This window comes from Dermochelys coriacea, chromosome 3 (genome assembly GCF_009764565.3).
Source record: "Dermochelys coriacea isolate rDerCor1 chromosome 3, rDerCor1.pri.v4, whole genome shotgun sequence".
Lineage (NCBI taxonomy): Eukaryota > Metazoa > Chordata > Testudines > Dermochelyidae > Dermochelys > Dermochelys coriacea.
The window spans coordinates 204,293,599-204,306,729 of NC_050070.1; the positions used below are offsets into that span (position 1 = coordinate 204,293,599).

General features: G+C 43.4%; 1 protein-coding gene across 5 annotated transcripts in view; it reads right to left on the minus strand.

Moving 5' to 3' along the window:
- LOC119852601 (GDNF-inducible zinc finger protein 1-like) overlaps positions 1-12,490 on the minus strand; it is a 28,997-nt gene extending 16,507 nt beyond the window's left edge. For all 5 annotated transcript variants that reach the window (XR_006280386.1, XR_006280387.1, XM_038393993.2 and 2 more), the window contains exons 1-2: positions 12,269-12,490; positions 217-1,530 (exon numbers count right to left, since the gene is read on the minus strand). Coding sequence is in view for 3 of the 5 variants with exons in the window: in XM_038393993.2 (XP_038249921.1) it covers positions 217-1,530; positions 12,269-12,306 (1,352 nt within the window). In the remaining 2 variants the exon portion in view is untranslated. The remainder of the gene's footprint in view (positions 1-216; positions 1,531-12,268) is intronic.
- Positions 12,491-13,131: the final 641 nt, after the last annotated feature.

A 13,131-nucleotide genomic window follows, 5' to 3' on the forward strand; every position in this document is an offset into this window, starting at 1 on the left:
CAATGCATTTAAATCCCCTGCATGGTTTTGAAAACATCAGCCCAGAGCTGTTGCAAACTGATAATATCCTGACCCAAAGCCTACTGTAGTCAATGGAAAGACTCCTATTGCCTTCCAAGTGCCCAAAGAACCTAGCTCTGAAGCAATCAGGATCTTGAAAATACCCCTCTCTCAACGTCCACACACACACACACACACACACACAAAATGCTGTACCTTACATGGGTATTGTAAGCAGACCTCTGAGCAAAGCTGGCTGGGCAGCGTTCACATTTATAAGGTTTCTCTCCAGTGTGGGTTCGAATGTGAACTGTCAGGCCACATTTGGAGCTGATAACCTTGTTGCAGTACGGACACTCCTGGGGATTCCTTTTCTTTTCATGCACCCTCCGGATATGGTCATTTATATCCTTCCGGCGCTTGAACCTCTTATCACAAAACACGCAGGGGAAGCGTCTCTCGTCATTGTGAACCGTGAGGCAGTGCTGCATGAGGTTCTGGCGATTTGAGAAGAGCTGGTCGCACATATTGCAGCTGTGTTTGAGGACTATGTTGATGTCGTGTTCCAGCTCCATGTGCGACTGATAGTGTTTGATGAAATGGAATGACTGGTTACACTTCTCACACGTGTACATTTGTGGTAAGACTTTTGATACGTTGCGAGGTGATTTCCTGCGCTCAGTTTTACTGGGGAGCTCAGAAATTAAACTATTTTCATCCTCCTCCTGGCCAGGGAGCACATTTTTGATCACTATGCAGTTTTCCTTTGAGTCTGACCGGTTTAGGGCACAATGGCTTGTCTTATTTTCCTCTGGGTTGACTGTATCCATGCTAACCATCTCACCTGTCTCTATTTTGTTTTGTTTGTCTGACTTTGCCATCCCAGCTTTCGACTCCAGAAGATCTGTCCCGCCTTTATTGGGATTTGCAGGTTGTCCATCAACAATCTCATAGTCTGGTCGCAATTTTCTGCATTTCTTGCTGTCCCAAAATTTTCTCTTCATGGATGTCGCCCCAATTTGGGAAGAATCATTCACTTCATTGTCTTCTGCTTGCTGGACATGAACCCACTGGGATCCACCATTTTCACATATCTGACCTTTCAAATGGACACTCAAATCTAAGGCTTTTCTACCCTCCGCCTTCATTTCTTCACAAATGTCAAGCAAATCCTTGCACTCGAGTCTCTCGGCTACCTCCTTCATCCGATGCAACTTTTCTGCGTCAATCTCTACTTCTGCAGTGTAGACAAATTCTAGAAAGGAGGTGAATTCTTCTGTGTAAATGTCCTGTAGAGTCACGGTGCAATTCTTAGCATCCAACATCTCACCATGAAGAAAAAGCCCCTTAAAGTAATTGCTGGAAGCAGCCAAGACAGCCTTGTGAACCAGAAACTCCTCCTGGATCCCTAGGTGCTCAGTATGGACTGTCACATCACAGAGGTGGCCAAACTGATAGAGCGAATGCAGCGCACTCAGAAGGTTTGAAGCAGCAACTTTGGATTTCATTAGAATTTTCTTCTTCTCCATCCTGACAGAAAAAAAAAGCAAGAGTCCATTAGAACACATCTCATCCACCTGCACCAATCATCTTCATATTCATCTTAACTGCAAATCAGACCATCACAGTCACTCACACTAGTTATTGAGAGATTCATTGACTCTTGCTCTCTTACCTTCTAATTCACAAAGCTTGACAAAGACTATAAATCTATTGAGGCTACTGCTGTCACCAAATGTACTTTGTTAATTTATCATGACAGGCTTAATTTTAATTATTTAGGATAATCCTTCACTGTAAATATTCTGTAGCACGTTTGGCAAAATAATTAAGTATTAGTAAAATGAGACCAAGGAACTAAATTGTAAAACTCTTTATACAGTGCTTTTCATCTGTAGATCCCAAAACACTTTACAGAGGAGGTTATGTATCATTCCCCCCATTTTACAGATGGACAAACTGAGGCACAGAGAGGAGAAGTAATTTGCCAAAGGTCACCTTGCAGGCCAGTGGCAGGTTGGAAACTGAGTCCCAATCCAGTGTTCTACCCAGTAGGCCACACTACCTACATGAGAGCAACAGTTGGTTAAATCTTTGTTGAGCAGAGAGTCTAGCGGGTTTTTAATGAGCATACCCAGGCTAGGAGATTAATGGTGAGAGTTTGTGAGGTTCTACTGTTTGCAATACTTAAATTGTATAGATATTACTTACAGAAATATATAGAACATGAAAGGAAATAAAGACACAGATCTGGTTTAAAATTTTGGAAATGTTGACAATATTTTGGCCCCCCCCAAAAATTGAGAACTTCTTGCAGGTTTTCATTCAGCCTAGAGGGATTGAAATTTTGTGATTAAAAATTTCAATCGTTTTTCACAAAAAATTCTGCATTTTTCCAACTATCTCTAGACACATCCTCTAAATATTATGGCAGTAAGAAAGAAGCTTGATGGCTCTGGCCTTTTCTGCCTCTAGATGCACAAGACACTAACACTGTGTCTTAAACTATAAACCCTGAGGGGCAAAGACAGTCTTTTTTGCGTGTGTTTGTACAGGCCCCAGCACAGTGGTGTCATAATACTGACTCGAGCCTTTGGAAAACACCATAAATGTTTACTAATACCATATAAATGCATCAATTATAGTACTGGCTATCATTATTAATGAGGAATAAGTTATTGATCTAATAGGTTATGTCAATTCCACTAGCCCCATATGACCCAGGTTAGTACTCCTCATCCTAAAGAGTTTTCTTCATAGGAAGTTAAAGATACCCGCGATGCCCAGTCTGAGAGGTATAAGATGGGGTTCTCCCTTATTTGAGGTGGATTTAGATATAGGTCCAGATGGTTCATGCCAACTCATTTCAAACCTAAGTGATGAAAATGCTAAAACAGTCACGACATTACCTAAGACATTAGTAAGGGATATGTAGCTAGGAACTGATTTTGATCACTATGTTATCCATTTAGTAACTCCAGGATATATCCCATAGCTTTGAACAACTCTGGTAGCACACAGTAATGTCCCAATTCTGATATTCTCACTCACACTGAGCAGTACTGTACTCCACTACTAGTGCCAATGCAGTCATTAGGACTATTCTTGGAATAAGGAACTGTTCAGTGCAAGTAAGTGTTTCAGAATCTACCTCTAAACTGGCAAACCTTTGTGTATGAGCCAAAATGTCTATATAGTGGGTAGTTACCCACTATTCCTCATACCTTTTAGCCTACTGTGGTATGCTGAGATTCAATACAATTCATGGAGTAAATTAAACTGTAAACTAAACCAATTTGTTTGGCATGTGTTACCTGTTCTACCGCTATATGTTCCCTTATAGTGCTAGGAAAACAATAGCTTTAGGTTGGTGTCTCTTGTGACAGGTATAGGTCTTCCCTTGCTACAAGTCCTATCCATACAGAGTAGGTACACTCCAAATTCTTTACCCAGGTACCTTTTAGTTAGTACAGGGGGTCTTAGTAGCATAATGTAGTATGATGTTAAACACCCAGCCAGAGGACCTGATCTGACCTATTAGATGTAGTTATGTGGCTTTAGAGTAAATTTCTAGCCCTCCCAGATGCAAAACAATTACAAACCAATGATGCACTACTATCTTCCTTAGTCTGCAGACAGCCTGAAACAACAACTTGGAGGTGTGAACTCCTTTGCTCCAATTCATCTCATAGTGATGTTAACTTAAGAGCATAACAGTGACACATGAAATAGTCAATGGTACGTAATCACTGATAATTTTATTGTATGACATGGGGAAAATGGTGGAAGTGAAGCAAATGGGAAGGATATGCAGAGAAAAGATAGGAGGAGACAAAACAACAGGGAACAGTTGAGAGAAAGAGAAAGAAAGAGAAGGAAAAGAAACAAGGCAGATATAGTGGGTGTCCTAAGAGTAAGTTAGTTTTCACACTGAGCGATTGATGAATGTGGCTTTAATAAGAACAATAAACTAAAAATGTAGTTACTAAATCAAGGTCAGATTCCACCCTTGATCTTTGTGGGGATCTTCCACTGACAGCACTGGGAGATCCACTGTAGTTTGAGGGGAGTATAGAATCCTAAATGAAAGCCCCAACAACAACTAAAAAAGGCATTTGGCCCACTCCAAAAATGAGTTTGACACTCCTGGTCTAGTAGAAGCTTAAAAATTATTATTATTTAATGTGTGTTTACCTAAACCGTATAACTTAGTTACAAATAAATTTTAGAACCTAAAGAGAAGCACTAGGCCAAAGCAAACAGCTGGAGTAGCTTTCTCTTGGCTCCGTTTTACAGGATGCAAAAGCTAGGCGGTGCAGTTACTTTCACCTTGATGTTGGAGTGTGTGCTTCTCAGCCCAGCAGTAACAATTGGCATTAATTTACATCAAGTTTTACTTTTGTTCCTTATGTGAATTACGTTTGACATGACATGAAGTACATTACTAGCGTACGTAAAATGTGCAAATAAAACATGCCTTCAACATACCGTCCCGTGATGCATAAACATTGATATGCACCATAATGAATGCTTTTGAATAACAAATCCTATTGTTGCAGTTGCAATATTCTCAAAGCTAATGCAATAAAAACAGCAATAGTTAAATTTTAATCTGCAAGGCATAAATAATTCATGATTTGTGACTTATAAAATAATGTTAATGCACTGTACATATTTCCTGGCTGCTATGTATTCCAGGATTTCTTAGCAACTTGTGACCAACTATATTTTTCCAGGGAACACATTTTTAGGGATAGAATAGGATTCTATTAGGGATTTCTGTTAGATAGACAATGAGAATAAGCAACCTGGAATACTTCCGAACACTTCATGCCATTAATTTTGATTTAATTTAGGGCTCAATCCTGCTAATACTTATGCATGAGTAACTTTACTCATGTGAACGGTCCCATCGAAATCAATGGAATTACAGATGTTGGGAAAGCTACAAGCTGTGCATGTTTGTAGGACTGGATGCTTATTCATCCACCTGATTTGGAACAGAAAAAATATGCTCCTCCATACCAGTGAATTTAAAAAAGGGTTTATTTAGAGAAGAGGAAAGCAAAATACCTTTGCTAAAGGAAAGTAGTTTTCAGAAGAATAAAAAGATGTGTGTTTATATTGGAATATGTCACTGCAGGCAGAAACTGACCCATTAGATAGCTTAATCTTATTCTTACCAGCAAAAGATTTTTCATACACAGATTTCAATAAACATACAGTAAACAACACAGCAAAAGGCACATTTTAAATTCTTCTGAGCAAAGATAGTCTCTTCCTATGCATTTGTACAGCAACTCAATCCTTCCTGGGGCTTTTGGGTACTACTGTAATCCCAATAAATACTAATGATTGCTCAACATTTATATTGTAGCTCCTAGAGCTCTATATGTGCACCCATATAGCTCTTTGAGGCAGGGACATTCATTAGCATAGAATAAGTAGTTTCAAGATGACTACAACTCTGCCACTGAATTGAGCTTTGGGATGAAATGCGGCAACTATTTTCAGCCAACGAAAACGAACTTTGAGTAAAACTAAAAAATGCCAGTAGCTTCTATAGAAGTCTCAATTTTGACAATAGATGAACACAACTTTATTTCCTGTTATTAAATTCACAAAAGGAAGGAAATTGTCAAGTAATTGATCTGGTTTAAAGGTACCGGCATTGGTGGGGGCAAAGAAGGGTTACAATTAAATTCATGGCATTGCTTCTTTTTATGTCATATGATCTGGTGGTCCCTTTGGCCTTAAACTCTGTGACACTTACTACTGGACTGTAAATTCACTATACTTTCATTTGATGAAAAAGGCATCTTGGTCTTACCACGTCTGACAGCATACACTCAGTTTTCCTTCATTATTGTTGTACATGGCTGCATCCCCCATTATGGCTCCAATTCAACAGAGCATTTAAGCATGTACTTATGTCCCACTGACTTCAATGCGACTTAAGCACATGCTTAGATGTTGTGTTGAATTGGGATTAAAACAAACAGCTCAAGAGGAAATTAAGCCCACATGATGCCGAATACAGCACTTCTACATCTTGAAAACAGTTTTCTGTGATATTGCTATAACCTGTCTACCAGTTTTATTGATCAATGACAATAATTCACTTCAGTTGTTTCACTGAGTGGTGGCAGAGGAAATTAAAAGCATCCTGATTTTAACCAAGACAATTAAATTTGCTTCCTGAACTATTTACTGTATTCCATTTTTTTCCTTACATTTACCATACAAAATACTTTTAAATTACAGAGATTAAGATTTGCAGTTATAGCTAGTTGTCCAAGGCATCTGGAAAGTATTTAAGTGCCACTGCAGTCCATTAATAGAAAAACAGTCAGTATTACTCAGGAGTATGAGAATGTGTATGTTTATGATTGAGGGATGAACGATCAAGACAAAAGTATTCCCTTTCAGATCACAAGCCACTGTCTTCAATTAAAACAATAAAACAAAATGGCTTCACAACATTTAAGAGCTAGAATTTGCTGAAGCCAAACAAGTATGCTGCAGGTATCAACGTGGATAGCCAAGTCTGACTGCTAGGAACTAGTATTCTTACAAAGCGTTGATCTTGCAAACTGCTGAAAGAAGTGCAAACAGCCAAGTCATGCTCATTATTTGATCAACACATGGACACACAGACTGAGTCTAGATTTCCCTTGTTTAACATGTTCCACCATCACAACCCCTTCTATTCCCTTGCAGAACACAGCCCAAAATGACATACCATATTACTAATATAAGATTTCTAAAAAACAATGGTAAGGTACTTATAAAATAAGTAGGGCTTGCTGAAATCTCTTATTAGATTATAAATTAACTCTTTACTCCTCCCTTTTAAGGCCCTGATCCTGCAATGAGCTCTGCAAGTGTGACCCCTGAGCACATGTGAACCCCATTGACTTCAAAGGGGCTTCCTATGGGTAGAGGGGTCTACTGAAGAGAGCTCACTGCAGGACCCAGGCCTAAATTAGGGTTTTTTTTAAATGTCTGAATGCTTACAGGGTCTGGTCCAAAGCCTAATAAAGTGAATGGTGGTGGTGATGAGGTGGCTTTCCACTCACTTCAATGGGCTCTGGATTAGAGATGGTTGGAAATTTTTCGTCAAAATACCTGTGTTGACACTTTCAGAATGCAACTTTTCAATTTTTCATTTCGATAACTCATTTTGAAACAAAATTCATTGTTTTTATTTAAAACATTTTTAGAAGTTAAGAGCAAAAAGGCGATATAAATTAAATGTTTCAATTTTATTAAAATGAAATGTTTTGATCAACCAGGAACAAAATTTGTTGAGAATTCTGTTTCACAGAAAATTTTGAATTTTTTGTTGCTGTTGTTTTCATTTGGTTTTGGAATAGAAGAATTTCAAAATCATAAAATTTCCCCTGAAATGGAAAGTCTGGTTCCTACCAAGCTCTATTCTGGATTAGATCTTGATGACAAGCAAAAATAATGAAAAATTCCACTGAGAGCCATCAAAATGAGGACAGCAAAGTTTCAATGTTACAGTAAATCCACCACTGATTACAAAAATGATTTTATTACTTATTATTTTATTACTATAGTGCTTAGGAGCCCTAGTCATGCATCAAGACCCCATTGTTCTCAACCCACAGCCCAATCAGCACACAGCTGCAGCCCATGTGACATCCTCAGGGCCACACAGGTAATATATATATATTGTGTGGATGCAGCCCACATAACACAGAGACCTGCATATACAGCCCACAATGGTAAATAGGTTGAGAACCACTGCTCTCGGTGCTGTACAAACAGAACATAAACAATGTGTTAATGTCATACAGTAACATTAGTACATCATTTATGTAATAAAGGGCCAGATTCTTGTCTCCATGACACACGGCAACTCCATTGACTTACTGACATAAGTGTATGAGAGCAAAATTTACACCAAAATGTTGCATTTAAATGTTTGCTTGTGTATATTTTGCCTGTAATTCCCAGTGGGGAAGGAATAACCACTCCAAAGAATCATCCCATGTGCAAGATCAAAAAACTAGGCTACAGAAAACGGAAGTGGCATAACTGAATCACTGCAAATGTCAATATATATCTCAGTTCTGTTATTATGGAATCCTATAAAGCTCCAGTGATATTCAAAAATAAAACACAGGCAATTTGAAGCCATGATTTATGTTTGCTCCATGCTATATTATGGTATTTTTAATACACAACAAAGCAGTCAGCAACAGCTGTGTGCTTGTCTTCCAGATAATTTTACATTATAAATGAAAGGGGTAAAAAAAAAAGAAAAGAAAAGAAAAGAAAAATGTGGACTGCAAGAATTGGACAAAAAATTTTTTCTAGGGTCATTTTTCCCCCCTGGACTTTTACCATTCCGGCCTATTTTGGATCACACTGCCTGTCATTCTCTATGGACCAGAGACTCAACTAATATATATTTTGCATAGCTCCCTCCACTGAAGTGAAATCAGTGCAGCTATGCAGATTTACACTAGCTGAGGAGCTGACCCTGAACTGTTTTCAAAACAGAATTCTTTGGTGGAATTATTTCACATAAAACTTGCCATAAATCTACATGCTATGCCTACGGTGAGATAGATGTAATTTTCTGACTGCAAGTTTCCCCCCTTCTCTGTTACATCTTCACTTCTCCAAGATTTTTGCTTGACATATTTCCCTATGTGAAGATCCTTTTAACTTAATATTAGTTGCATACATGCATGAATATGTAGGGGCCCTGACCCTGCAGATGGATCAACACAGGTGGACCATAACATCTGTGTAGAACCCAGCTGACTTCACTGGGGCTCTGCACGGACACATAGGACCACTGAGGTGGATCCAATTGCAGGATGAAGGCTGTTGTGAACTATACAGGATATACATTTTTAAGAATACACAAAACTCCCCTGAATGGATAAGAACTGGATAGGGCACTGAACTGAGACTCAGGAGACCTGGGCTCAATTCTTAGCTCAGCTCCACCCAGAGGGACTTTGGGCAAGTCACAGTCAATCCTCTACTTCAATTCCTCATGGGTAAAACAAGGATATTTCCCTATCTCATGTGGGTACTGTGACGATAAAATCCATTCAAGACCAGATCCAGTACACTCTTGTTTGCCCAGAGGGCCTGGCAGCCATCCAACACTTTTGGATAACCTAGTGTTTGGAATAACAGAAGTGCTATTTTGAGCTAGATTCTGGCTGGGAAGCAGCAAGGGTATGTCTACACTGCAGCTGGGAGCGAGCTTGCGGGGCTCAAGCTAACACATTAAAAATAGCCATGTGGACACTGTGGCTCGGGCTCTCAAACCCACCCGACTCCCTAGGGTGGACAGCCCAACCTCCAGCCTGAGCCACAACATCCACATTAGCTCAAGTCCTGCTAGCGGCTACCTGGCCTGGGAGGGTTGCTCCCAGCTGCCATGCAGACATACCCCATAGGTCTGGGAACAGCCGGGTGTGGCAGACTGAAGAGTCACTCAGGGATGTTGCTTTACTTGACTGGCTCCTGCTCTTGCCATTCCAGATGATGAGCCAATGAATGGTGATGCTATATGTACCAACCTCTCCCCTGAACACCTTGCCTACCTTGTGCCTGTCCCAGTGCTCAGGCTGCCTTCCCAGGACTATGCCTGACCACAGTCCCTCAGTGATGACTGTCCCATTGATCACTGGGAGGGGCCATGTTTCATCTGCGGGGCTCCGAGATGGTAGGGGAGCGCTGACCTGAGATGTAGATTCAACCACAATAGTTACACATGCTGCACTTTGAACTGGACACAATGTTGCAGCCACAGAACCACATTGTAAGCGGATACATTAATTCACCCTACAGCAGTAAAACAGATGCACTGCTGTAAATTATCTTAGCATTTAGAGGCTAATGGAGAAGTTATAAGCGGATAATTAACTAAGATAGGGGGACACACTCCGGACTTGGATAACTAGAACTTTTGGATAAATGGAATTTGCATACGTAAGAGTGTATAGCACTATGCTGAAAAGGACCATTACAGTACAGCTAGAAAGCCTTGATCCTACAGACATTTAAGCAATTGATTAAGTTTATGTGCCTGAAGGGTCCCACTGAGTTCGCATGTGTAAAATTGGGCACAAGCGTAAGTGCATGCAGAACTGGGGCTCTGATTAGTAGGATACAAACAAATGCATGATCTGTCATACAAACTTTAAAAAGAAAATAAATAGATAAATAAATGCACCTCCCGTCCCTAATTTTTGGGCCATCGCAGTTTTGGACTGTAAAACTTGGACCATTTAAGGAAACTATTTTTGAAGAAAGGTTGATTTGTCTGGGTGGGTCTTGTTAAAAGACAACTTCAAGAGCAAAAGTAGAGGCAATAAAATTAAACTGCTTTAAAATTTATTCCATATGGGGGCGACTTCCTCCAAAAGTCTGAAACCTGGCAGGTCTGCACATCCAATTGATGACAGCAGCATTATGAAGGGACACTGTCCTCTGGCAAAACAAATAAATAACAGTTCTGTCTGAAAGTTTTGTGCCGAGTTACGAGTCACATCCTAAAATGACTAATCAAAAGAGATTAGAGAAAAAAGTTATTTGCCTCGCTTTTCTCAGTCCGCTTACTTTGCGCACTGCAGCAGTTTAGTTAGTTAATTCGTTTCACTGTTTTCCCTGCAGTATGTCAATTTCAGGCTTTAAAAAAGAAGGAATTGAAATACTCTGACTCTCCATCGTTTAAAGGTGCTGGTGTAACACGGACAGGAATTTTAAAAATTAGTTACCGATCCTGCAAATTCTTAAGCATGTGCTTAATTTTAGGTATGTGACCAGTGCCACTGAAGTCAAAGGGACTATTCACATTAAGCATGTGCTTGCAGGATCGGAGCACAAGCCAGTACAGTGTGGGGAGTAACATGCATGGCAGGGGCTGGCACAGCAACACTAACACTATTAAACACCATAGAGTGCTCAACCTCAAGTTGCCACCTGTACCAGTTTTAACTGAGCAAAGACATGTAGCTGAGGGCAGGTGCCAGTGATGACATGTGGCTAGCACAGCAGCAATTTGAGCTGCAGTGGCAAGGACAGTCATGCAGCTATCAGAGCAGGGCTTAGTTAGAGGGGGCCAGGGAGCCAACGGGAGTCGGGCAACTATCATGCAAACCCTACAGCACAGGATTCAGTTGTGGGAGGCAGTCAGTGTTACCCAAGACTTACCCTTCCGCACAGGGATTAGCTATAGGGGACAGGGTCCCTGAAAAAGCCCCCAGCCTTAGCCATCAGCCCAGTGTCTGTCTATAGGAGGGGCAGGCAGAATATATAGCTATGGGGCAGCCTCCGATTTTACCCATTAGCACAGATAAGGGACAGGCTAGGTATAGCTACAAGGGCAGCCCTAGCCAAATTACTTATCACACAGTGTCTGTCTATAGGGGCCAGGCAGAATATATAGCTATAGGAGAAGCTCCAGCCATATTATCCAATGGCACAGTGGCTGCCTATCAGGGCTGGTCAGGATATAGCTATGGGGTTGGGCAGGGTATAGTTATAGGGGCAGCCCCAGCCTTCTCCATCAGCACAGTGTCTACCTAGATGGGGGTGGGCAGGGGATAGCAATAGGGGACAGCCAGGTTATAGCTATGGGGCAGCCCCCTGCCCTTACTCATCAGCACAGTTTCTGCTTTCAGGAGTTGGGCAGCGTATAGTTACAGAGAGCTGTCGAGCTATGGGATAGGCAAGATTTAACTATATGGGCTATAGGGGCAAGCAAGGGATAACTATAGAGGCTGCAGAGCTATGGGGCGGGTAGAGCATAGCTACAGGGGGCTGTAGTGCTATAGGGGCAGGCAGGGCATAGCTAGAGGGGCTGTAGTGCTATGGGGCGGGCAGGGTGTAGCTATAGGTGCTGCACTGCTATAGGGGAGGGCAGGATGGAGCTATGGGGGCATGCAGGGTATAGCTACAGGGACTGTAGTGCTATGGGGCGGGCAGGGTGTAGCTATAGGTGCTTCACTGCTATAGGGGAGGGCAGGATGGAGCTATGGGGGCATGCAGGGTATAGCTACAGGGACTGTAGTGCTATGGGGCGGGCAGGGTGTAGCTATAGGTGCTGCACTGCTATAGGGGAGGGCAGGATGGAGCTATAGGGGCATGCAGGGTATAGCTACAGGGACTGTAGTGCTATGGGGCGGGGAGGGTGCAGCTATAGGGGAGGGCAGGACGGAGCTATAGGGGCTGAAGGCTACACGGGCGTAGCTATGGGGCAGCCCAGCCTTACCCTGCCAGGCGGAGCGCGCTGCTCTCGCGCAGTCTCATGGGGCTCGGCTCCTGCCCGCGCTGCGCTGCGCGCCGTACCGCCGGGCTCAGCAGCGCAGGTCTCTCCCCCTCTGTCCGCGCGATGGTACAGCCCGGGGGACCGCGCTCCGCCTCCCGCCACGGCCACCATAGCTGCGCCGCGGGGTGCCGCTCCACCGACGCTGCCGCTGGCCTGCTGCCCAAACGCAAGATGGCCGCCCAGTGCGCATCAGAAGCGTCACCCCGCCCTCCCCGGCCATCTTGGGTGTGGGCAGCACAGCTCCCTCCCCTCCCCCCCGCTATCCCCACAGGGAGCTGCCGGTCGCTACTCGTCGGCCATCTTGAGTATGGGCAGCGAGGCCGCTTTCCCTCAGAAGGACCCCAACGAGTCGGCCATCTTGGATGAGGGCACAGAACAGAAGGCGGCAAAAAAGACGCCCCGAGCCTGGGCCCCCTCCACCCCTCCCTGCCCTGGGGACCCCGCTCCCCTCCCCCAGCACTGCCCTCCCTGCATTGGGTCAGGCCCCCCAGCCTGAGGTTGGCTTGACCCACCCTGCCTCCCCTCCCCCCCCAGCATCCACCCAAGGCTCGGGGCTGGAGGTCCCGGTGGTGGGGCTGCAGCCCGTGGGGCAGCAGAGTCGCGGCGCTGGCTGTGAACCAGCCACCCCAGTTTGGGGGTGTTCGCCGCCCGCCCCCGGTGACACCGCAACAAACAGAATCAACCCCCCCCCCCATGTGTTACCTGGTGCACAGACAGCCCCATTGAGCATCAGCACCCAGAAACCTGCTCCCCCGCCCGCCCCGGGCAGGGAGGTGCCCAGCCAGCCGCCTTGGGCACCCTCGCCC